Source organism: Ictalurus furcatus, chromosome 5 (genome assembly GCF_023375685.1).
Source record: "Ictalurus furcatus strain D&B chromosome 5, Billie_1.0, whole genome shotgun sequence".
Taxonomy (NCBI): domain Eukaryota; kingdom Metazoa; phylum Chordata; class Actinopteri; order Siluriformes; family Ictaluridae; genus Ictalurus; species Ictalurus furcatus.
The window spans coordinates 13,433,760-13,460,525 of NC_071259.1; the positions used below are offsets into that span (position 1 = coordinate 13,433,760).

The 26,766-nt window shown below is 37.4% G+C and overlaps 1 protein-coding gene across 12 annotated transcripts in view; it reads left to right on the forward strand.

Annotated features, from left to right (window-relative positions):
• The first annotated feature begins 276 nt into the window (after positions 1-276).
• Positions 277-26,766, forward strand: part of gapvd1 (GTPase activating protein and VPS9 domains 1) — a 152,302-nt gene continuing 125,812 nt past the window's right edge. For 5 of the 12 annotated variants that reach the window (XM_053624788.1, XM_053624790.1, XM_053624793.1 and 2 more), the window contains exons 1-2: positions 278-476; positions 14,483-14,696. In XM_053624788.1, the coding sequence (XP_053480763.1) occupies positions 14,512-14,696 (185 nt within the window). In that variant the 5' untranslated portion in view covers positions 278-476; positions 14,483-14,511. Of the gene's footprint in view, positions 477-7,218; positions 7,311-14,482; positions 14,697-26,766 lie in introns of all 12 variants that reach the window. The other 7 variants (XM_053624791.1, XM_053624792.1, XM_053624794.1 and 4 more) reach the window with 3 other exon arrangements.

Here is a 26,766-nt window from a genome sequence, read left to right on the forward strand (position 1 = left end):
TACAATAAATCGCTTGTCAGATTTTCTAACAAGCAACCATATTTAAAAAAAAAAAAAAAAGCCCAAAAAAGCGCAACCTGCGATTTTTTCAATCCCAGAGACGCGTATTATAACTTTGATTTGGCAACTCTGGCACAAATCTTATCCCACCGAACGTAACCTTATCTCCTAGTTTCCTTGTAGTAATTACGACTTGACAAGCCGTTCATGTCCAACTTCCGACTAGGAAACTCGTATTCACGATAATTCCGATAGCACGTGAAGGCAGTATAAGTCGAATGTAGCAATACGCACGCGCATAATGACGTTTGACATCGTAGAGATTTTGCTAGTGGTATCGAAAGTCTTGCTATCCCTTTTAGCCAAGCGTAGGCCAGTAAACCATCTTTGGTAAGACACTGGAATCCAGAACAGCAAATTCAGAAACGGACCCGTTGTCACCAACAGCCACATTTGTTGTAATAATCTTCGTGCTGGTAAGCTGTGTATGCCTAATCATGCTGCTAGCTGAATAACATGCTTGATTGCTATTTAATTGTCTCGCAAAGACGTGCTAAATAGCTAGCTTTATGTTATTTAATAAGGCTAGTTGACGGAAGACACTAGGTAACTAAACGGTAATACTAACGTTACATGTAATTTGTTTGTGCAGTGTCATTTTTTACGTTTAGCAGTAAGCGTTAAAGTAACTAGAATTAGGTTGACGGGAGCCATTAACAAACTAGCTAACTAGTTAGGTTTTAACCTGGTGTTTACTACCCAACTACTCATCATTTCTAAGATTGATGTTTCTTGCTAATGCTCTTTAGTTTTGACACCGCTATAGTTAAAAAACCCCAAAACGAGGCAAGTCAACGTAAAAACTTATTAAGCCCCGGTGATAGGATTAAAAAAAACAAACAACAAAAACATTACACAGCCATTTTAGAGCCATATTGTACCTATTCGTTGTTAAGTCGTAGAGTAAGCGGCGGTAGGTATTTAGCTAGCTAGGAAACCCGCTACAATCCTAACATTGGTAATAGGTATTCTCCTAATTACTCGAAATATGGCAAATCTAGCAAAGTTACCTATCGAACAATTTGTTAATAAACCTTTCTTAACTTTTTAGTAGCTATTTAGTAATTGTATTAAAACGGGAACAAATTTCCATCTGCCCAGCGAGATATGAGTCCACTATTTTTCTTAACTATAATCTTATTTATTCATTTGTTTGAAGTTATCTAGAAAGTTAGTTAGTTATGGGTTAGGCACTTGTCAAGTTAGAATGTGTTATTGAATTGTGATAAGTTAAGAACCTACATTTTGGAAACGACAAAAAATAAGTCTAAACACTATTTCTAATGTTTATAACCAGGAGTGCCTCATACTGGCTGGTGTAGTCTCCTAAGATACACATTACGTGTTTGGGTATGGTGGCAATGGTAAATTAAACATATCACTTATTTTCAGTGTTGTGTTTTTAAAACCTTTTTGTTTATAGCTGATTGCTTGTTTTGTTGCCAGGGCATTTATTTAGGCCTAGGCATCAAGGCTGAGAATAGAGGATGGAAGGGGTCATGTGGCCTTAGTGTTCTGTTTATGACCGATCAGAAGCTAGGAAGTGATGTCCAAGAGGATGTAGCTGTAGCTGTAGCGCTGCTGGTCTGTACATAAATGGTCACATGCACACACCTCACAGGGTTTCAGGGGAAATGGTTACTGCCCAGACCACCACCCCTCTAAGCACTGCATTAGTTTAGTATAGTATAGCACAGAAAGAAATGTGCCAAATACAAGTAGTGGAAGTGAAAAGGTTTTGTGTTCTCTGTGAATTGTGGCAGATGCATTATTGTTTTACTGGCAGTAAAATTTGCTGAAAAAATTTCTTACATTATGTGGAAAAAAAAGTACACCTCATGGAAATTTTGTTTTTTGACCTAATTTCAATGATTAATTTGACAGAAATATTTATATCTATCTATCTATCTATATATATATATATATATATATATATATATATATATATATATATATATATATATATAAGTAAGTACACCCTTTGCCTCAAAATCTAGCATTGCCCCCTGTAGCAGAAATATCTTCTTGTAGGTGTTTTGTGTAATTGTCCACAGCGACAAAGCTCCCCCAAACCATTAAATTTCCACCACCGTGCTTCACAGTTGGTATGAGGTGCTGCTCTTGAAACACTGTCTTTGGTCAGTGCCAAACATGTCTGCTGTTACTGTGGGCAAACAAATCTCTTTGATTTGTCTGTCCAGAGCACGTTATTTCAAAAGGCCTAGTCTTTGACTATATGCTCATTGGCAAACTGTGGTCTTGCTTTAACGTTCTTTTTAGAAAGCAAAGGCTTTTTCTTGGCACGCTTCCCATGCAGGTCAAATTTGTGCAGTCTCTTTCTGATTGTAGAAGCATGCAGTTTGACACCAACTGTTGCAAGAATTACTAGCAGATCCTGTGATTAAATTTTGGGGTTCTTGGGGACTTCTTTTTGCATCAGATGGTCTGCTCTTGGGCTGAATGGCCACTCCTAGAATGGCCACTCCTGGACAAATTGGCAGTCGTCTGAAATCTGCACCATTTATAGAAGGTTTTCCTTACAGCGGAATGATGTGTTTCAGATAATTTGGAGATCTTTTTAAATCTCTTCCCAGACTCACAGGCATCCACAACCTTTTTTCTGAAGGCCTTACAGAACTCTCTAGGTCTTGGCATGATGACACCACACACATAAAGGGAAGGGAACACCAGACACTAGATAGAGGGGTATACATAAGACAGGTTCCAGCTGCACTCCCTAAGTATGTTCTGATCACTGACACCAATCTTGAACACCTAATTCCAATTTTATGGATTTGAATGTGTGATAAATGAAGGGGAGTACTTTTTTTTTCCGTGTGACTGATCTGTTTTTTGTTCATTTAAATTGTGAAAATTACTTGATGTCAGTTTTATGTCATTTGATAGTGTATCAGAGGATCAAATGTTTACTTGTCCAGATATGTCAAAAAAGACAAGAATTTCCATGTGGTGTACAAACTTTTTACATGGCTGTACAGTGATAAGCCATAACACCATAAAACCAGTGACCGATGAAGTGAATAACATTGATTATCCGGCTACAATGGCACCTGTCAAGAGGAGGGATATATTAAGCAGCAAGTAAACAGTCAGTTCTCAAAGATGGTGTGTTGGAAGTAGGGCTGCACAATTAATCGAATATCGATCGCAATTATGATTTTGACTGCCCACAATTACATGAACATGATCGACTGCGATATTGACTTTTAATGTTCGTCCTCCACTCATAGAAAACTCCACTGCATATCAAATCAGGCGCTTCCTAAATTTACAGCCAGTCACCCTAGGGTGGCGCAGGGATGACGTCATTTTGTATGCCAAAACCTGGAAATGGTGTTAGCATTTTAGTGCTGGAGCTGCCAGCTTCTCTTCCTACTCCAGCTCTTTGCGTTGGGGTAAATCATGACGTTAAATGGGACTACAGACGTTGTTGGGGATATTAAACGTCATCACGCCGAACAGGAAAAAACTTTGCAGATAAACTGTTTCAGGTATGCTGTACACAATTTTCACCCAAAAACGTGGATGAAGATTCATCCACAGAGTAAATCCGTATTATGGAAAATGTTTTAAATCAAGTTCAGAAAAGTTGTTGGAAACTTGGTGATGGTGACGTTGAAGTTGAGCGACCGCGGTGTAGTTCGTTTATAGCATACAGTTAGCTGTTTATTTCTGCCGATTGTATTTAGGCTTCAAACTTCATAAAAGCTGTGTTTGTGAAAATTATCTTGATGGACAAAATGTGTTAATATTGTAAACTTTTGTTGATCACAGAGCTTATTTCTTGCGATAATCCAAAAGCCTATGGGAAAATCTTATTGGGTTTTTGTCGAGGGAACCAGTGTGATGCTAACTTCCGGGTTCCGGTACAAAATGATGTGCACCACTCTATTGGGTGATTTGGCTGTGTCTCTCCTCCTGTAAACACTGTTATTGCCTTTTCTGCATAGGCCTGAACTTTTTTCATTTGGTAGCATATTTTTATTTGGTTGATGGCATTTTTATTTTTACTTATCCTATATTTTGGGTACAATTTTATTTATATTTTGCTTCTACGAGTTGATGCACATTAAGGACTAGTCTAATTTGATGCAAAGATTTGTACATTTAGCAGGAATGTAGCACAACATGGAGGTGAAAGCAGTGGTCTGTTTATTTAAATGTGAAAGTGCAGTAAAAATATTGGGCAAACCTTGGCAACTTCCCATAGAAGAGAGTGGCCAGTACTGCCCCGTGAGTGTGAGGTCCTGCTTTCCTGCTGCAGTTACATCTATCTCTCTCTCTTTATCTCTCTCTCTCTCTCTCTCTCTCTCTCTCTCTCTTTTTCTCTAGCTACTCTGTTCAGTAAGTGGCACAGAGGAGCAGCACATTGTCACTTCCAGTTTTCTCTGAGTGATCATTTTACATGTAAATACAGCTGAAATCACAGCACAGCTGTTGTCTTTAATTTATGTGCATGGTGAGTTTGTCAGAGAATGTCGCGGTTATAAAATCAGGATTTTAGCAGTGCAGAGAAGCAGCTTGTAAATGGCTTGGAAGTGACTGCTGATTAGCATGTAGTCTTAATGGGCCGCACTTTGGTCGCTATTTCATACTCGTTCCACCGTCTGACATCAGAAAAATGTGGAATTCGGCTGTATTAAAATACAGTATGTGAGCACGGAGAGTAGTGAATGTATACGTAAGGAATATGCTAATTAGCGCATGACATCATCTAGCGACATTTACTAAGTATACCGATGTTATGGTGAAGACGAAGCAGTGCCTGGGAAATGCAAATTTAGTCCAGCATGACTGGAAAAGGCGCCATATAAAAATTGGTTGTGTTTTTTTATTATAATAATCATTTTTTTGTGGAATTTAAAAAGAAAAAATAAAGAATGTTTGAATGAAACCTCTTGTTGGGGACAAGGTGGTTTAGTGGTTATTAGTTTTAGACCTTCATATGAAATACATAACATAAAACGAAGCCAACCCGAGTAAACACACAATACAGATTTTATTTAAATTTTTTTTTTATTGAATTAAAAGTTATCCAACACTTATCACCAATGTGAAAAACTAATGGCCCCTTAAACATAAATCTGTTTGTGCCACCTTCAGCAGCAATAACTGCAACCCAATGTTTCTGATAATTGGAGATCAGTCTTTCAATTACTTCTAGGACTAGGACTTAGTCTTATGCTTTAGATCATTGTCTTGCTGTATAATTCAGTTGCGCTCGAGTTTCAGCTTAATGACTAAAGATTTTCTGGTAGAGAGCAGAATTCACGTTTCCCTCAATTATTGCAAGTTGCCCAGGCCACCACCATGCTTGACTGTAGGTTCTTTTTATGAAATTTGATTTATTTTTATTTTGAAGCTTTAGTATCGCGGTTATGTATGTCTGACGTGCTCATGTGAATGTTTTAAGGTTGTTTTTGCATTTTTGTTTGGGTGGAGATCTCTTCAGAAACACTGTTTGTGACAATTATTTTGAAAATGGATGGATAAAAACTTCTTTTTGAGAACTGGCTGTATACCTGTGGGTCAGAGCATGTGCGCAAAGTGGAGTGGTGTGACGCTCCGCTCAATATTCTGCTCTATGCGTGTGCGCTTTGCTCAGTCGCTTGCAGCCGAAGTGAACGCTTCACTCATGTACCGCTTGCACTTACTGGTAAAACAAAGTTAGCTCAAATCCCCTCTGACATGAAATTTTCTCTGTAGTATGCTTGTTTGTTTGTAATACATTTCTTGAATAAATGCCTCAATTACAGTATTCAAGAATTATGATAATTGTTTGACATTTTGTTGCAGGCTGTGCCTTTTTATTAATTTGTAATGCTTATTTCAGTTTTTCAAACCAGCATATCACAAAGGCTTCAAACTTCATAAAAGCTGTGTTCATTTGTGAAAATTATCTTGATGGACAAAATGTGTTAATATTGTAAACTTTTGTTGATCACCGAGCTTATTTCTTGCGATAATCCAAAAGCCTATGGGGAAATCCTATTGGGTTTTTGTCTAGGGAACCAGTGTGATGCTAACTTCCGGGTTTTGGTACAAAATGACGTCATCCCTCCCGTCATCACTCTATTGGGTGATTTGGCTGCGTCTCCCCTCTTGTAAACACTTATTGCCTTTTCTGCATAGGCCTGAATTGTTTTCATTTGGTTGCATATTGTTATATTTGATTACATATTTTCATTTGGTTGATGGCATATTTACATATTTATTTTTGCTTATCCTATATTTTGGGTACAATTTTGCTTCTATGAGATGATGCACTTTAAGGATCAGTCTAATCTGATGCAAAGATTTGTACATTAGCAGGAATGTAGCACAACATGGAGGTGAAAGCAGTGGTCTGTATTTAAATGTGAAAGTGCAATAAAAATATGTTGTAATAAAAAAATCAATCATTATAAATAATCGTGATCTCAATATTGATCAAAATAATCATGATTATCATTTTGGCCATAATCGTGCAGCCCTATATGTATAGCACTTTGGGCAACTACTGTGGTTTTAAATGTAATTAACTAACTAACTTAAGCCCTATCTGGACGGGATTAAATGTACATGGGGTTTACACTGATTTTATTTAAACTGTTGTCATCCCAGATCAACCATTGTCGGTGTTCTCCTCTGAGAAAATGACAGGCCTATTTTTTGAGTTTTTCACCAAACTCAGCAGTTGTCTGATTATTTTAGTCCTGTCTGGATACACGTCTGATTTTCTATGCAGATGTCGCCTCATGTTGCGGGGTGAAAAAAAGATGTTTGACTGCTGCTACTTTTTGTATTTAGACTTGTAGTATGCGTAGCAATGACCTTACCCAGATATTAAACACTTCCTGAATCGCCAAACGAAAAATGGATGCTTTTTGGTAAAAGAGGAAGCAGCGTCTCTTCTTTACTCCAGTGCCTCTTCAACAATTTGGACACCATGTTGTGAATATAGCGTGATCATATGACCATATGACGCAAATATCCAGGTTCATAGACAATACACCAATACACAATACTTTGTATTTGTATAGACATTACACCAAAAGAGCAGTCTTTTTCACCCCCAATTAAACGGGAGATTAGGCAATCGACATGTGAATCTGGGATGATCCTGCAGTGGTGTTTTGTACTCTTTGATATTAACAGACACTTCTTGGAAGCTGAGCCTGCTTCCCAAATCCCATATGCTCTCGGTTTGCATGGAGATGCTTGTGTATGCACCCTCGCTTTCTGTCAAGGTAAATAGAGAATATTTTGAGTTCTTTATCATGTAACATAAAATCTCATTGTATCATCAATTTATGCACTTCTTTGTAGGCTCTGTGTTAGTAAGAGATGCAATTTGAGGAGAACTTGAGGCTGATTTATACTTGCTGTTAACTATGCGCACACAAAATGGGCGCAGCAGTCATTTGACGCGTTGATTGTGCAGATCAGCAGAAATACTGGAGGCAGTATAGCACTATGACACTGTGTCCCAAACTGACTAAACCAACTAGCTTTGTATCTTAAATACATACTTTTTTTATTCTAGATCAGTGGTCACCAACCCTATTACAGTTAGTCTTTGAATAAATAAATAAATAAAAAGCTCACCAGTAGGCATGTTTTACTTACTAGTCTTCTGGACTTTTAGAGTAGTAAATACGCCTTTCAGACACAGCCCAATGCCAACAGCCATGCCCACTGCATTGAGTTTTAAAGAGAAATGGTTCTCATAAGTCTGTTCTATTGTTGTGCTTGAAATTGCTACATTTTGACTTGGAAACCAGATGGACAGAGATGTTTCGGCTCTGACGTGCCATCTAGGGGTTGTCGATTTTAATCCTTCAGACGTACATTAGATACGCAAGTGAATATGGGAACAAGGGCGATTATGACATCAGACAGTGAATTATATTTGGACCTTTCAGTGTTTCCCCACAGGATTTCATGAGACTGTGGTGGGTGGACCTCTGACCGCATGGGGGGGAGGGGGGCATGCTCCTCCTTAACAAAATTTTGTCTGGTACACAAAATTCTCTAGAGTCTAGATCTGTTAAGAGCTTTGCCCTTGTGAACAATTTTCTGCTCTAGTAATAATTTAATAATTTAAACGTTGGTTGAATTGTATAGATATGAATGGTGATGACATGGCAAAACACCCTTAAAGCATGGTAAATGAAACTGTTTAATGTGGTTCACAAATGGCCAAAACACAAAATCGATTAGAGCTTACATTTGAGCCATCAAAGAAATTAAGCAAAAATGGTTACCTGTGTTGAACTGATTTATTTATTATTAAATTTATTTATACTGATTTATTTATTATAAAAAAAAAATGCACTGGATGAGGAGGATATGGTATTGATCAACTTTCCCTGCATCCCTATTGGCAAACTTTGCATCTTGAAATTGGACATTTAATTTTCCTGGGTTTTGAGAAACATTTCTAATGACCTTTTTTTTTTTTGTTGAATTCCTCTGGGCTTGGCACATTGATTGAGACCCTCAGGCAGGTGCTCTCCTTGCAGCCTGTTACGATTGTCTGTTTTGTCCTGGACATGAAGGTAACCACAAATAGCCAAATGAATGAAATAAAAGGTGCATTTGGAGCAGATTGTTTGTACTCTTCTTTTAGTTAAGACGAATATACAGTTTTAACTATTCTTGAAATATTTAAAAATGCTCATGATCTGAAAATCAAGGATACAAACATTAAGATTAAATCAGTAATATTACTTCAAATTGATTACTTAAAATTACAAATAGTCTAATGCCAACTTGCTCCTCAAATGCTAAAAATAGTTACATTGTCAAAGCAGCTGGTAATAATGTTAGATAATCAGAGTTGGGTGTAACATGTTACAAAGTAACGCATTGCTGTAATGAGCTACTTACTTTTTCTGATAATGCAGAAATTTAATACATTACATTTTAAACTTATGTAACTTGATTAGTTACTGATGTCAATAAAATTACTAGGGCTACAACTAACGATTATTTTCATAATCGATTAGTTGGCCGATTATTTTTTCGATTAATTGGATGGGGAGCGGCAAACTTTCAGTGCTTTTTTGTTTGTTTGTTTGTTTGTTTGTTTAAAATAAAATCCACGAACTGATTGTTACAAATATAAATTCAGACTAAAACTTTACCTCAACTGTTTGTCCAAAACCGAAAAGAACCCAACACACGCATACAAGAATATATATTATTAACTTGGGACTGTTGTTTAATTCGGTGCTTTTTGTGAATCCATAAAAAATAATGCATAAGTACTTATATATATATATATAAAAATATAAATAAAAACTAATTAAGATGGATAGATTTTTTTTTTACGGATGCACAAAAAGGACTAAATTAAACTCCAGTCCTAAATTGATAATAAAAACTCACTTTCACTGCACCTTGCAGTTTGTTACTCGCTGCCTTTAGACATATTATTTTACTTTTGATCATAGTGTTTTACATGGACATTACAGATCTTACTCGCGCTACACTCTGTATCACCGCGTCTGAATCGTACGTGAGGATCAACGCGGCCTCGTTACTAACACATCACTTCTGTTATAATAAACAACAGAAGTTACACTGCAAATGCGCAACTACAGCATATAATGTGGATAAACAATAAACTGGAATTAAATGAAACCTTTTAAGCACCTCGCGACTGCATCACTGTCAAGCTTCCGTGCTGCAGAATCTCTGCTTTATAAAGTTTATAAATCTTCTCGGCGGTGTTTTAATATAAAATGCACTCCTGCCTTAGAGGACTTAGAGGTCGCACACTTTCTTCCTCAGTCACGTGACTATTTCGCCTCCGTCTGATGAGGACTGAGGTCATGTTTGGAATAAAAGGTAATGCTGACAAACAGTAAACTGAAGAAAGTTAGTGTCGGTGACTCAGGCTAAAGCTAGTGGTGTTGCATTACATGAGTGTGACGTCAAGCACCGTTGACTAGGAAGTGGCTCATACTTCCGGTTAGTGAAAACCTGCTAGTGTTCCATTTGAGATGATATTACCTTTCTGAAATCCACACACTAGACAGTAGAGTACTCCACGCACAGTGTATAGGATGTCATTTGGGACACAACTTTAGTATTTACTCTCCGAAGCGTGTTTTTTCGGAAGAGAAGTAACGTAATGAGTAAATCTCCCCCGTGCCGTGCGCACAACAACTAATCGATAATGAGATTCGTTGACGATTTTCGTAATCGATTATTATCGATTTTAACGATTAGTTGTTGCAGCTCATTAATTTAATTAATTAAAAATTACATTACTTGTGTTACAAATTTATTGTTAAGAAAACAATATTAAGTAAAATGCATTTAAAAATAAATCACGTTTTGCCTTGAAGACTTTTTCTTTAGTCCTGAATAATTCTCCACTTGGAGTGGTTTGTCACTACGTAACTGAACGTCAGTAAAAGAAGACTAATTTGATATCTTCAGTGAATGGAGGCGAAACCAATCAGACAGGGTTTACAGGAAAATACATGGGAACGCTCATCTTATTGGTTGACAGCTCTCAATTCTGCCAAACGCTAGCACACACTCAGTGTGAGGAAAAATGGATATACGCCAAATTTCTTTATATCAGTAAAGGGGTTGAAACTGAACCAGTAACATCCTCTGATGCTGATCAGGAAAACAAGGTGTGTAAGTGTCTATATGAGTTCCAGTTTACGTGAACATGATATGAGCTGAGCATAAGGAAATATAATGTACTCTGCATGGCACTGTAGCAGCTAATACAATGATAACTTAGTTGTGCCTCCCCTTGGTTAGTGACACCAAACTAGCCTAGTTATAAAGGATTTAAATTTTAACAGTAACACCCAAGTAGGGCTGCAACTAATGATTTTCATAATGGCCGATTATTTTTTCGATTTATTGGGTGGGGATCCACAAACTGAGTGTTACAAATATAAACTTCAGACTAAAGCTTTACACAACTGTTTGTCCAATTATATAAGACTGAAAAAAACCCAATGCACAGAGACACACACCAGAATATATATTATTAATTTATGACTGTTAATGCATAAATACTTAATGCATGATGTGACGGGGGGCCTCCGAGAAAATGCCAACATGGAAGCGAGGCAAGGACGAGATCTTCAGCTACAATAATACGAAAAAAGGGACCTAGGTCCAGGCCAAGTTTCGTTTAATTACATACCGGAAGTCTGCATCCGTCACAGTTTGGAGGGGTATTAAAGCGAGGCATCTGCGGTGATGCACTCCCTCACTCACCTGCCCCCGGTGGTTTCATTAAGTGATAAACCAGTGGCCATTGCTAATGACTCGCTTATGCTGCTCACTCTGCCCTGCATGGAGGTGGGGGGCAGTGAAGGGGGAAGCTCAGTCTCCTGCTCCAGCCCCGAGACGGGCGACACTGCCACCGGTCTGGGTGAAGAAGAAGAGGAATATGGTCTCTTGAACTTTGACTTCACGTCAGGCACAGAGGAAGTTCCCAGATTTCCGGATTTCACCTTGCACGTTTCGAGCAGCTTCTCTCCGACTCTTGAGGACATTGAGGAGTTCTTGATGGAGAAGATGGAGTCGGAAGAAAAGGACCTCGTCATTCCAGATGCGAAAACGGAGCATTCAAACTTATGACTTACAGAATATGACGCTCTCCTCCCACTATTCACTCACTCATTTTAACAGAGCCAGCTCTGGTTTACTTTTCAGACTCCTTTAGTGACTTTTTTTTTTTCCAAAAAAAGCACCTAGTGACACAACTAGTGACTTTTTGGACAAACCTTAGCTATTTTCTGTAGAAGAGAGTTGCCAGTACTGCCCCGTGAGTGCAAGGTCCTGCTTTCCCAGTGCAGGTACAGCTCTCTCTGTTGAGTGAATGGCAGAGAGGAGCAGCACATTCAGTTGCTTCTACCTTTCTCTGAGTAAACATTTTACATGTAAATATAGCTGAAATCACCGCACCCCCGTTGTCTTTAAGTTAGGTGTGTGGTGATTTTGGCAGATGTTGCGGTTCTAAAATCAGGATTTTAGCAGAGAAGTAGCTTGGAAATGGCTTGGTAGTGACTGCTGGTTAACATATAGTCGTAATGGGCTTTGTTTCAGTCACAATTTCATAGTCGTTCCGTTATCTGATAACAGAAAAATATGTCAATAACAGCTTTATTGGGAATGCAGCTGTATTAAAATACTATGTGGAAAGAAGCAAACAGATGTAAAGGGCTGACACTAGGCAGAATGAAAATACAACACAATGATGTAATGAACATGCTAATTAGCTCATGACGTCATCTAGTGAAATTTCGCGACTTTTCATGATCTGTTTACATCATGGAATGCAGGGCATATAGACCCTGCATGTCACTAAAGGCATGTGGATTAGCAAGCTGCATCTACAGTAGGGGTTGACTGATTTTATATATATTTGTTCTAGGGCTGATTATTAGTAATAAAGGACACAGATCACCAACATTTGGGGCGATATTTGTTTACAGTAAATTTGATTTTGTAGTGTGAAAATTTACAAGAATGTAACTCTTAATCACAACTTACATTGATCAGCCATACCATTAAATCCACTCATAGGTGAAGTGAATAACATTGATTATCTCATTACATGGTCCCTATCAAGGGATGGGATATATTAGGCATCAAGTGAACAGTCAGTTCTTGAAGTTGTTGTGTTGGAAGCAGGAAAAATGGGCAAGTGTAAGGATGTCCGCAACCAGATTGGCCAAATTGTGGGCTAGATGACTTGATCAGAGCAGCTCCAAAATGGCAGGTCTTGTGGGGTGTTCAAGAAGGTGGCCTGGTATGATTTGATCACATTTTCTTTTGCATCATGTGGGTTAGGAGGGTACAAGTTGCTTACCTTGGGAAAAGATGGCACAAGGATGTACTATGAGAAGAAGGCAAACCGGCAGAGACTCTGATGCTCTGGGCAATGTTCTGCTGGGAATTCTTGGGTCCTGGCATTCATGTGGATGTTACTTTTGACATCTACCACTTACCTAAACAGTGTTGCTGACCAAGTACTCCCCTTCATGGCAATGGTATTCCCTAATGGCTGCATGATGGTTCCTTCTGATTAATTTAGATGCATTTCTCTGTAAATTAGCAGACAAAATGTTCCTACAAACTTCTGAATTATTTCTGTTGCTACCATCATGAGTTACATCAATAAAGATTATTGAGCCCATTCCAGAAGCAGCCATGCAAGCCCAAGCCATGACACTACCTCCACAATATTTCACAGATGAGCTTGTATGTTTTGGATCATGAGCACATCCTTTTATTTATCCACATTTGGGCATTTCCATCACTTTGATAGCGGTTAATCATTTATTTATTTGCAGAATCTTTCTTTCTCTTTCTCCAATCTGGCTTTCGGATTCTTAGGAGTGGTTTGCATCTTGTGGTATGGCCTCCATATTTCTGCTCTTGAAGTCTTCTTTGAATAGTGGATTGTGATATCTTCACCCTTGCCCTGTGGAGCTTGTTGATGTTGCTGACTGTTGTTTTGGGGTTTTACTTCACAGCTGTCACAATGTTTGTGTCATCAGCCGTTGTTTTCCTTGGCTGACCCATTCAGTGTCTGTTGCTCAGTACACCAGTGGTTTCTTTCTTTTTTAGGACATTCCAAATTGTTTTTTTTATGCCCAATGTCTGTGCAATCTCTCTGATTTTTCCCTCTTAATTTTCTCAGCTTCCAAATGGCTGCTTTTCTCCCATAGACAGCTCTCTGATCTTTATTTTGGCTTATCTTTCTTAACAACAAATGTACTTTTTACAAGTGAAACCGGAGGCTAAAACCAAGAGTAAATGTTCAAAGCTATTTATTGTTTCAACAGTCAAGGTCAGGACACACCTGAGTAACAAGAAACTGTTGATCACGTGTTCCAATATTATTGCTCACCTACAATTTGTGAGGTCTAGTACAAAATGTGCAGTTCTATGTCGTTTAACACATCCCCATATAAATACCAAGAAAGCTGAAATGTCTAATTTATGCCATGGAGAAATGACATCAGCTGTGAACTAAGAGAAGCTTATAAACCTAATTTTTCCCATAACTGTGTGTCATTGTCTTATTCTTTCAGAGACATTTTAGTGTTAATCAGTAGAATAGATAATGTGTCCAAAATGGTCCAAAACGCTGATGGTGCCTGGGCAGAATTTGACACCCCCAATTTAAAACATAGTTAGCTAGTATTGCCATTGTTGATGTAAGGCCTAAGTTGGAGCAAAAATGTACTATTTCTAGTCCTTAAATGACTGTCTAGCCCAGTTGGTTGACAGTGTCTTTATTTATTAATTTATATATATATATATATATATATATATATATATATATATATATATATATATATATATATATATATACTGTGTGTGTGTGTGTGTATATATATAATTTTTTTTTTTTTTTTACCCTCTTCAGTGTTTTCTGTCCTTTGGCCGAACTAAAAGATGGTGAAGCCAGACATTCACACTCTGGCCCACCACCTGAAACAGGAGAGGCTATACGTGGCTTCAGAGAAACAGCTTATCCAGCGGCTCAATTGTGAAGTACTAAAGACAGCAGAAAGACTCTATCGTACAGCCTGGATAGCCAAACAACAGAGGATTAACCTTGATCGCCTCATCCTCACCAGGTAACTTAAACAGGAAAAGTCTATTATAGTGCATTTGTTGAGTGACCAGAAACTGTAAAATAAACTAAAATGTTCAAAGAAATTAATTCAGCAGTTCAAATGTAAAGCATGGATTATTCTTCCACAAGATTGTTGGCTCAAATATCCTGTTATTGTTTGGAGCATTCTGTTACTGCCACCTTGTGTGACCACCGCATAAAAGGGACACTGACATAGTAGCATTTGCAGTTTGACTATATTCTAAAAATAAAGATAGATAAGCACTTACAGACTGTCTAGAGAGTTCCTTGGAAGATGTTTGAATAAGTGAGCATGTCTGCATGCCCGTGTGCACGTGTAAGCTACAGAGAGTAAGCGAGAGAGACGGACAAACGAAGCGTCCCTCCTTTTTCCAAAACACCTCCGCAGGTATGCCTAAGACCAAGGGTGTCAAACTCATTTTAGTTCAGGGGCCACATACAGCCTAATTAGATGTCAAGTGGGCCGGGCCAGTAAAATCATAGCATACTTACCTATAAATAAGAATAAGTCCATGTTTTTCCCTTTGTTTTTGTGCAAAGAAATACAAGTATATTAGGTACATTAAATCTTCATATTTAATGAAATATCCTTTTACAAAACATATCATGAACAACCTCAGATTTCCTAAGACAAACGTGCAATTTGCTTCTGATTATCATTTACATGTGTGCATTACAACTGGTCACGGTGTTTGTACAAATGCAAAAAACTCTGTCAGAGGTATTTGGAACTGAAAAATATAGTATTGCACTTTAAAATTTATGGCATTGCATGAACAATAGGATTCCACCAAACCAAACTCTTTTGTAGTGAAGCTGTTGACTAACATTTAAATTGCACATTTTTTTAAACTATTACTACAGCAAGTATTCATTTTCACAGAACTGTATTCTTTAAGTGCAATCAGTGTTTGAAGCAGCATTTTAAAATAGTTAGTTATGTCTACACTACTTTGTTTTTGCTCCTGAAACTTGGCATCTTTTGGCCTGCACAAGTGCATCAATATCAGGCGTCATGTCCTGAGTAGCAGCCAATCTCAGAATGTCATTTACGTGCTTGTCTGTGAGCCTTGAGCAATTTTGTTTTATTGATGTTCATTACTGAGGAAAAGTTGTTTACAAAAGTAGGTTGTCCCAAACACACAATTTTTGTGGCCAGGCCTGTTAATTTGGGATACCCTGGCAAGAGATAATGATAAAAATGTGTCTAAGCCCACTGAGGCAAATTTGTAGAAAATAGGGTAGACTACACCTTAATATCACAGCAGAAGGCGCATTGCTACCATCTGCTGTTCGGTCTGAGTCCCAGAGTTGTGCTGCGTCTTCTACTCTGACTAAAACAGTGCACCCCAGCGGATTATTTAGGAATAGCATTTTATTAAAAATTTCTAGTTCGTGTCTTTTATGCATTTTTCACTTTCAAAATTCATCCTGTGGGCCAGATTGAACCCCCTAGCGGGCCGGTTTTGGCTTGCGAGCCGTACGTCTGACACCCCTGGCCTAGACTGTTTGACCCCGCCACTGCTCCTGCCCTGACACAGCAGGACCAGAGATGGTGAAGGGGGCACTTCCTCAGAAATTAACACTTGTCTTGGATTGCATATTTATGCATTATTCTAGATAGCTATTGAGTACTAACACTAACTGGTTTACTTATTACAGATTTTGAATTTTAAAAATCTTTCATGTAGCCTTCAAACCTACTGAAAGGTCTATCTTGCATACTAGTCTCCAGGATCTTATAGATAAGTGAATGTCATCATGAGCCGTTTGTCAAATCGGAAACTATGATGTTCATTTAAAAGCAGTCACGATAACAGCAGAAAGTTTCAAGTGAAACAGAGCTTGCCGGTGTAGTTAAAATTGCCATGCATGAAATCGCTGAGCATGTTACAGTTCAACTTGGAAACTTTACGGACGGAGACGCTTTGACGCTGATGTGCCATCTAGTGGATGTTACTTCCCGGACTCTCAGATGTTCATAAAGAACATAAGCAAGTATGTGAACAGTGCCGTCATTGCTGCTGCTTAATTTACAAGTCATGCGTCATGTATAAACCAGTATTTAGGCTTAAATGAGACTTTGTCTGATATCCCTGTGTAGGATAAGATGGGGGCCATTGGGGTCAAACTTTGTTTATAGTTTTGGATAATCTTGTTTGGGATAATACCTAGAGCCAAAGCCTGAAGTATTTATTTATTTATTTTTGCATTATGCAATGATGGTGTAATCCTTAACTTGGCAATGTTTCCGAGATTGAAAATGTTTAAATGATGTCTGGGCTTCAGAAGATTATATTGAAAGACATCAGTCGTCATGCCAACATCTTTCACTGCTGTTCTAAAAGGCTGCTGAGAGGAAATATTTAGTAATAACAATAACAAATAATGTTGTTTGCAGCTTTTCTCATATATAAATTCTCAAAACTATACATCAGTATCACAAAATTGACCGCCACCAGTACAAAATACCACGTTGTTTTTGAATCAAGGAAAAATTATAGTCATAATACTACAGACATAGCCCTCAAACAACTCCTAACTTGTCTTTCTCTTTCTAACTTTGTCATCCCTTTATTTTCCTACCTTTTTACCTTAGATAGAAGAGTACAAAAATAGGATTAAAAATTATGACCTTTTTATATTTGAGAATCAAGTTGAGGAAAGGATGTGTTTACGGAAGACATCTGTTATTCAGTAATACCAATGTATTAGCAGTAATGACGGGCATGGGTGGATATAAGGTAATGGGGGCCCCGGGCTTGAATCATTGTTAGGGCCCTATACGTACACCATGACATGAATCTACAGTTGCTCCAAACAGAACAAAAATCAAGGATGCTATAACAGAACATGACATGGGATTAGCTGACAATTAATGATAATATAGCAGGTGCGCACCTTAAGTTGACGAAAACAATCTTATTACTCTGCTTCTTCCTCTTCTGCTCTTAAGACCATGTCAGCCCATAGAACCGTACATGGGAAAGTTATGAAATTTGGCACACAGATAGGGGACAGTCTGAAATATTACCATAGAAAATTTTGAGTTATCTCAAACCCTCTAGTGCCACCAAAAGCTCAAATTTGTATTCATGTTTATGCTAATAACTTTTTAACTGTAAGGGCCAAAAACAAAATAATTTTTCTCTGATTCCTTTGGCTCGTGCCGAGTCAAATGCACCCTATGCCCTCATTTTCTATCATGAAAATTTTTCTGCTATTTTGAGTTTTCTGAAAAACCTACTTTTTCAAACTCCTCCTAGACTGTGTCCAATTTTCACAAAAATCGAATCAGATCATCTTTAGACCTTGGTGTCAAAAAGTTACGAATTCAAGTTGATGAGTCAAACTGTTCTCGATTTTATAATGGAATTTTAAATAAATGCTAATAGGTTTTGATTTCTTTTGCCTTTTGATTATTTTTACCCCCTTGGGTCATGCTGAGAGCGATACCAATTATTCCATGCTCAGCCACACTTGCTGTCCACCATTTTGAAGTGCTTTGAAAACATACTTTTTCGAACTCCTCCTACACCGTTTTCCTGATTTTTCATGAAAATCAAATCAGACCATGGAGATGTAACGAATAACATGCACACGAATTTGACAATGAGCATGCCAAAATGGACTTGTGCTCCTAATTGCAAAAATTCATGACGACTTTAGGAATATAGTGTGAGCCATGACAAGTTAATTTACCTTCTGTTGAACTAAACTGAATATTTTCAGATGATTTTACAAGTTGTGTGCATAAAACAACCGTTAACCTGTATTTAAAGCTTCACTATTAGCCATTTTCCAAATTCTCCAAAGCCAATTCTCGAACTGCTGTGCATATATTGTGTATATATCTGTATAATCTCATATAGGATGTGATTGGGTGAATTCATTTACCTGCCAGATGCAAAGCACTTTAGTTTAATGGTGTTCATTAGAGATGCTCTGATCAGGATTTTTACAGCCTTACCGATTTCTTGTCATCTTGATCGACCGAAACCGATCCAGATACCAATCTTTTTTTTGTTTAACCCCTTTTGCCCCGACACTTGCGTTCATTCCGCCGGCGGAATGGAAAACGATTTATCGGACATTTTCAATTAGTATAAACAAATGAATTATTTTATCGCCTCAGTTCTGGTATAAGATTAATCAGGACACTGTTGGCTACCTGTGTGTGCAGTTTCATGACTGTGTGCTTAACTCCTGGTGAGCAGGGGGATGGGAAAGGGGCGGTGTTTGAGCTCCCTGCTGGGCAAACAATTTACACCTCTCCACGAAAACATTGAGACAGAGATAAATCGGAGAGCACGACTAAAGCTTTTTTGATAGTAGAACACCGTATACAACTGCCACAATAAAATTATAACATTTAAACCAAAGATCGGACTTGTATAAACGTTTACTACCTTACATTACCTACATAGACGAAAATCCAGTTCACTCGCGGTTTTATAAATCATGCACATTTCCATCGGTATAAAGTCCATCAGCTTTATTGAAGAAAACAAATGCAAAGTTCCATATTTAGTCACAAATGTTCTCTTCAAAATGCATTAAGTGTTTTGGTATCCCACCCCTCTGGAAATTAGTAATTAGCCATAAACTGAACTGAGACACCATCTAAAAAACGCTAATCTGCTTTGGCTATGCTGAACAACCCGCCACCTAAATTTTAATCGGACAGTCTAACTTGATTGACACCCACATGGACCAATTGTAGATACTTCTAGCTTTCAAACAAGCCCAAACGACATGATTGACCACTTAGAGGCTGAGAAAATCAAACGCGTAATCAGCACAACCAAACCTTTTACGCGTGCGTCTTGAGCTGTGTGTCAGTAGGTACAGGCCAATCAGCACAGCGCTACAGGGCCGTGCAGAGAAACTATCAGGAAATGGCAGCTCCACTCTAGCGGTCTTCCTGCAAAACTTTGTACAGCAGGTTTTTGCATGTTTGGCAGTTTTTTCTGATCGCTAGTTTTGTACTGGTTTTCGCTCAGCGTGCAATTTATCGGCGTCTTATAGCGACGGCGTGCTCCCGAAAAAGCCTGAATGTGTCACAGCTTCTGGAGGAGTTATTTCCGAGAGGCTCTTTGTTTTTGTTTTTGGAGGAAGACTATGTGGATTAAGTTGAGGGGCTCTATCTACCCCCCAAAGAAGTCAGAGGAGAGGGGTCACTTGTGTGTCTATCATTTGAGCCATTCGGAGAGCAAGTTCTCATTCACCTGGGGCTCTGGCACTATTTTTAATAAACATTATGTTTTATAAGTATGTTTCAGACTTTTTTGTGTGTGTGAAATTACACGTTGTGTAACAGAGTTCATGCTACTGCCATTTGTTTTCATTTTGTGCCATTTGGAGAGGTTTGGTGCCTTTTGGAGAGGCTATTTTGTGCCTTTTTAAAAAAAATGTTTGCTTTTTCTAGAAGTCTGCAATATTTAAAGACTTTGTGCCATTTTTATAAGCTTTGTGCCATTTATAGAGGTTTTATGTCATTTGGAGACGTTTGGTGCCATTTGGAGAGGTTTTAACCTGTGTTTGGATAACCTTACACACAATTTTAGTGGTTAGAGATAACTTCCTCATATTTTGGGTGTTCATGCACAAGTACTTGGGGCATCTTTGAGACCAGGAATGGGGTTGATATCAACATCTGCTGTGAAGATATAACATCTGTGTTAAAAGTAAATAATTTTTTTTATAATTAAAAAAAAAATTCTGAATATATTGCCCCAGGTAGGCTAGGTAAAAGAAGAAATACTTGAAATAACTGCTAATTCTTAGTCTTAAGTGTCTACTTTCATATGAGCCATTAACCACTACTGTGGTGTGTGATATCACAAAACAAATCAATGCCGAACACAGGTACCAAAACAGACAGAAATGCCATTTTTTGGCTACCAGTAAAAGAGGTTAAGCTTTAGTCAGGAGGTACATCATAAACAGTTAAATGTAAGCTCTCTGCTCATGGTCACTGTTAATTGAATTAAAATAATAGCAGTGAGAAATACTGTTGGTTAATTGATGAATAAACAAGCATAAAATATTTTTTAAATATCTTAAACAATAAAGAGTCCTAATTAAAAGTAGACCAACATAAAAATTATCCATATTAAGAAAAAGAAGGCTAATAGCCTTCTAAGGAAATAACCTATTAAATTTGAAATTTAATATCAATGTCAAATTGATATTAAATTTAACCAAAGTAATGAAACATTATTTCATTTATCGTTTTATTGATATTTTATGAATTTATTATACCTTTTTTTTATATTAAATGATTTATTTATAACTAAGCACATTTTATGTCTTTTAAATGTTATTAATTTTTTTGTTTTGCTTATCAGTTTTAGATGGGTTTTCCCAGTACAGTGTTGCCATGTCTACTAATAATATTGTTTTTTTGGGGGATTAAATCAAAACCTTAAAACTGGAGTTGACTTTTCTGGTGATATCTGGCAACCGTGAGCTTAAATGAAATGAATGCACAGTCTGTTGTATGTCGCTGTGTCTACAAAAGCAGGTCACAGTCGCAAGTTCAGGTCATTTTACGTGATCAATAAAAGATGGCGGATTGTGAGATCGGTGAGTTGAGAGAAGCAGATGATGTACAGAGTTACTCTTATCATCATAATGGCTTATTTGCAGTATTTACACACTTGTTCGGTTGACTGAGGTGATGAAAAGCAGTGTGAAAGTAATTGTTGCGCATTTTGTAATTCCTGTGACTTTTATTCTAATTGTATTATACAAACAGGTCACTTGCACTGGTGTGCCTAAATATTTTTTCACAGTCGCACAAAGTACTTTTCAGTCGCAAATGTGAGTGAAATGGTCGCACTGTAGAGCCCTGCTCAAATCGTTTCCATATAACGCATCATCAAATTTGATATAGGTGCTGCATAGTATTTTATGCAATATCTTGGAAACACTACTGCCTATTGCACTGAAACTTGATCTGTAAAATCATGACCATGTTCTGATGCTTGCTAATACTTTGGCTCTCTTGTGTTTGGCCCAGCCAAATGTGCAAATCTGCTTGCAGCTAGATTTCATAATTACTTTTAAAATAATTAATTAAAAAATCCATAACATCTTCATTATGAATTTGAAATATACTCCTGTTCCAATGATGAAACTAATTCTTTCCAGTTGAAAAATTCAGGTACATAGGTAGGCAGTAGTTGGTTGGAATAGCTTGCATTTCATAGCTCCTATGCAGCAAGACCCAACTGAAATCTGGCAGTTGTTAATGTGAAACTTTTCACACTTTTTTTTTTTTTTTCTTTTTCTTGCACTTTTTTTGGATGATCCAGAACACTTTAAAAAAAAAAAAAAAAAAAAAAAAAAAAGATACTCGGAGTATATTCTGAGAAAATCTTCTACTAACTCTGAATCGGTTGGTTATTCTTTTTATGTGACATTAAAAGAGCGTAGTCTTACAATAGTTTGGCATGATGTTTGTGCACTATTGACCAGAAATGTCATGTCACCTGAATATCTGAATATGAAACTAACTTTACCGCAGTAAAAGAGACAATTCAACTACACAACACCTTCTGCATTGAAAAAAAGCAAAGCTGATTGAATTTGCTTGATTCAAATATGTGAATAGGGTTGTTACAGTACCAAAATTTCAGTAGTCTGTACCAATATCAGTAAAATTCCACGGTATTTGGTACCAATTTTGGTACCAAAGCAAAACACAAAACATGCTAATTGAACAACACACTATTTTATTAATAAAGTTAAATATCAGTATAAAATGTTTTTTAATTATGTTCTGTATACTTCAAGTATATTGTTATTTAAGCTACTAGAGTTATCCAGCCAAGAGTACAAATGTTTTTCTGAATGACTGATATTAAAGACATGAACAGTGCTAGCCACACACCTGTTGTTTTCTAACACATAAATTTCAGATATATATGTAATCAAAAAGCCTCTGATGTGTAAAATTCGTAACCCCCATCATGTCCTCCCATTTATTTTACCCCAATAAACATTAACCCTCTTACCCCGTATGGCCGGAAAACCAGCTTGCCCGTCTTTGATCTGTTCCCGTAAGGACGACATACCGGCTTGGTCGTCTATGCCAAATACCCGTAAGGCCGATATAGCGGCTTTACAGTGTAAACATTATCCCCGTAAGGCCGGTGTAACGGCATTACTCTGCTATGATTCCTTACTTATTTAATTATTAGTTTTTAACCCGGGAGGTTGATGACGTCACGACGTGATTACGTTATTACGCCGGCATTACGATGAAGATCCAAGCGTGAATATTGGTGTACTAGTAGAAGTGAACTAAAAATGCCAAAGCGAAAAGCTAATCGTGTTCCAGCTAAAGTTACACCTACAGTGAACACAGGTACATCTAAAACAGTGAAAAAAAAGGAAAACATACACAGTTACACAGGCGAGAGCGAGGATTCTAGATAATGACAGCAGTGAAAGTTCAGGCGATGTTGAAACCGAAACTGATAGAGACGCAAACTCTCCTGATTCAGACCCTGATCCGTCTTCATCTTCAGCATCAACCAGTGCGACTGACACTGCAGGGGTCTGGAGTCATAACGGGACCATTTCTGTGCATTCGTGAAAACACTACCTGCTGGTCTGATTATCACCAGAAACTTGACTTTTGGCACTAAAATGCATTTATTTATTTATTATTTACTTGAATTTATTCAAAGGCATTGACCACGCTGATGCCCGTATGGTACTTCTAAATGAGTATAAGGATTTTAGCGAGCATTTTTCGTCATTTCTCTAGTTAAGAATTGTGCTCTAAGTTGAGTAAAAACACTGAACTGCTTCATTTTCAAAGTAATATTACACAAATAAATTATTATAAGTTGTTTCAAGGCCTAAAAATGTTAAAATTAAAATGTTGATTTTGGGGCCAACTTTGGCCTGGGAACTCAGGGTTGGCGTGCTGTTTCTATGGGGAATATAGGGTTGTGGGACATAATATTGTGGGAACTAAGGGGTAAGAGGGTTAAAGGATTAAACGCTTAATAAGGACTCTTGACTATATTACCATTAAATGTGCATATGCTAACCATTAAGTAAGCAAAAACGAGGATTTAAAAAAATATATATATAAATACACTTGAATTAAACTATGCTACAACATTCATAATGCAACTGCTACCATATTTTGAAACTAAACTGCTTGAATAAATACTGCAGTTAAGCCAGCTGATTTTTTTGAAAGCACGGTTAATCTAGCTGCACATAAATTTTAGGGGCGCGACTTTTACACACACGGTAATGGCACAAAAAGCGTCCGAGAGAAATACATGTATTTCGCCTTCTATATAGTATGCTGTTTTGGACGCAGCCATGGCGAATGAAGGTTTATTAAACCTTGAGGATTTTGAGTAGTAGTTTGAAGTGGAACTGAACATTACATATTGAGTGGAAGGAAGTATACTGTGTGGTTTGGCTCATGCCATGATGGGGAAGGGGAAGGGTACTAATAGAAAATAACAACACAGAAAAAAGTGGATAGTAGTGGCATTATAAACCAAGTCAACCCCAGAACTTTGAAGTCGATTCCACACCCCACACACAAGGTTTGGAGGAATTTTTTTGGAAAAATTCCTCCAAACCTTGTGTGGTTATTGCTGCACAAGGAAATTATACCTGATACTGCTGTATGTAATATTGGATCATTTTCCTCAATAATTAAGTGATCAAGTATAAAATTTTTCTCATTTGTTTACTTGGGTTCTCTTTATCTACTTTGAGGACTTGTGTGAAAATCTGATGGTTTTAGGTCATGTGTACAGGGCTCTACAGTTTGACCATTTCACTCGCATTTGCGACTGAAAAGTACTTTTTGCGACTGTGAAAAAATATTTAGGAGCACCGGTGCGAGTGACTTGTTCATAGTTGTATAATACAATCGGGATAAAAACTAAAACTCCAAAATGCATCTACACCGCGCAACAGTTACTTTCACACTGCTTTTCATCACCTCAGTCAAACGAACAAGTGTGGAAATACTGCAAAGGTGTCATTATGATGATGAGAGTAACACTACATCATCTGCTTCTCTCACAACTTCCCAATCTCACAACCGCTATCTTTTATTGACCCCGCAAAATGACCTGCACCTGCGACCTGCTTGTGTAGAGACAGCGGTAAGTTAATAATACTGCTAATGCTACAAGGTGGGTTTAATTCAAACTTATTTATTAAATAATTTCTCACCAATCATAATCAAGAGTAGTAATGGTTCCATCTGTAAACATACAGTACACTGCCGCTCTCCCTTCATTAACTCTAGTAGCGCATTCACTTTATTTAAACTCACGGTTGCCAGATATCACTAGAAAAGTCAACTCCAATTTCCATGTTTTGATTTAATCCCCCCAAAAAACGTAATTTTATCAGCAGACATGGCAACACTGTACTGGGGGAACCCATCTAAAACTTATAAACAAACACAAAAAGTAATAAAATGTAAAGACAGAAAATGTGCTTAGTTATAAATAAATCATTTAATATAAAAAATAGGTATTATAATAACTTCATAAAATATAAATGAAATAAGAAATTAAATGGTGTTTAATTACTATGGGTTGCACTTAATATCAGTTTGACATTATGATTAGGTCACTTTCTCCTTAGAAAGCTATTAGCTTTTTCCTAATATGGATCATGTTTATGTTAGTCTACTTTTAATTAGGACTGTTTATTGTTTCAGATATATAAAAATAAATATTTTATGCTTGTTTATTTATCAATTAACCAACAGTATTGCTCATTGCTATTATTTTAATTCAATTAACAGTGATCATGAGCAGAGAGCTTACATTTAACTGATAATAACAGACCTCCTGATTAAAGCTTAAACAAAAAAAAGATGGGTATCTGGATCGGTATCGGCCGTAAAAATCCTGATCGGTGCATCCCTAATGAACACCATTAATCTAAAGCGCTGTGCATCTGACAGGTAAATGAACTCACCCAATCACATCCTATATGAGATTATTCAGATATATAAACAATATACACGGAGCGGTTCGAGAACTGACTCCAGCCCAGAACCATGACAGTGGAAAATGTCTAATAGTGTAGCTTTAAATATATTTAAGAGGAGCAGACTTCAAAGACTGAACATTGAGGTTTATTGTATTTGTTTTCAAGGTGGAACAGGTTAATGTTTTTTTTTTTTTTTAATAGATGCAGCCTGTAAAATTAATTGAAAATATTAAATTTAGTTTATCAGAAGGTAACTTAATGGGTCATGGCTCACACTATGTTCCTAAAGTCTGTAATAATTGAGAAACTCAAGTTTTCTCATGCCTACTTGCGTTATATTGTGGCACATTACCATCTCTAAAAAACTAAGCTTCAACTGTGCTCCTAAATTTTTGTAATTAGGAGCTCAAGTGCTCCTAAAAGAAATTGTTACCGTAGAGCCCTGGTGTGTGTATATATACACGTGTGTGTGTGTGTGTGTGTGCGTGTGTGTGCGTGTGTGTGCGTATAAACATATATCTGCGGACCCATAGTGGTCAGTGGTGTAATTGCAGGGGGTCCGTGGGAAAGTTTTAAAAATGTCACTTGTACGTGTGTGTGTATGTGTGTGTGTGTGTGTGTGTATGTGTGTGTGTATGTGTGTGTGTATGTGTGTGTGTGTGTGTGTGTGTATATGTGTGTGTGTATATATATATATATATATATATAATAAAAATGTGTGTGTATATACAGTCAAACCTTGGATTGCGAGTGTTTTGCAAGACGAGCAAAAATTTTTAATCAATTTTAACTTGATATACGAGCGAGGTCTTGCAATACGAGTACCTGTAGTACGTATATGCTGCTTTGTCTGCCGAGCGTCACGTGATCACTACTGAGCCTCTCACATGCTCGGTCTTGGTCAGCGTGCCTCATTTGTATAGTCAACATCCATGTGAGCGTATACTGTTTACTATAGTGTTGTAACTGTTGTGACTGTGTAGTAACTGTACTGCGACAATGGCCCCCATGAAGAAAAAATTTGAAAAGGAAGGCGATAAGAAAAAGGATAT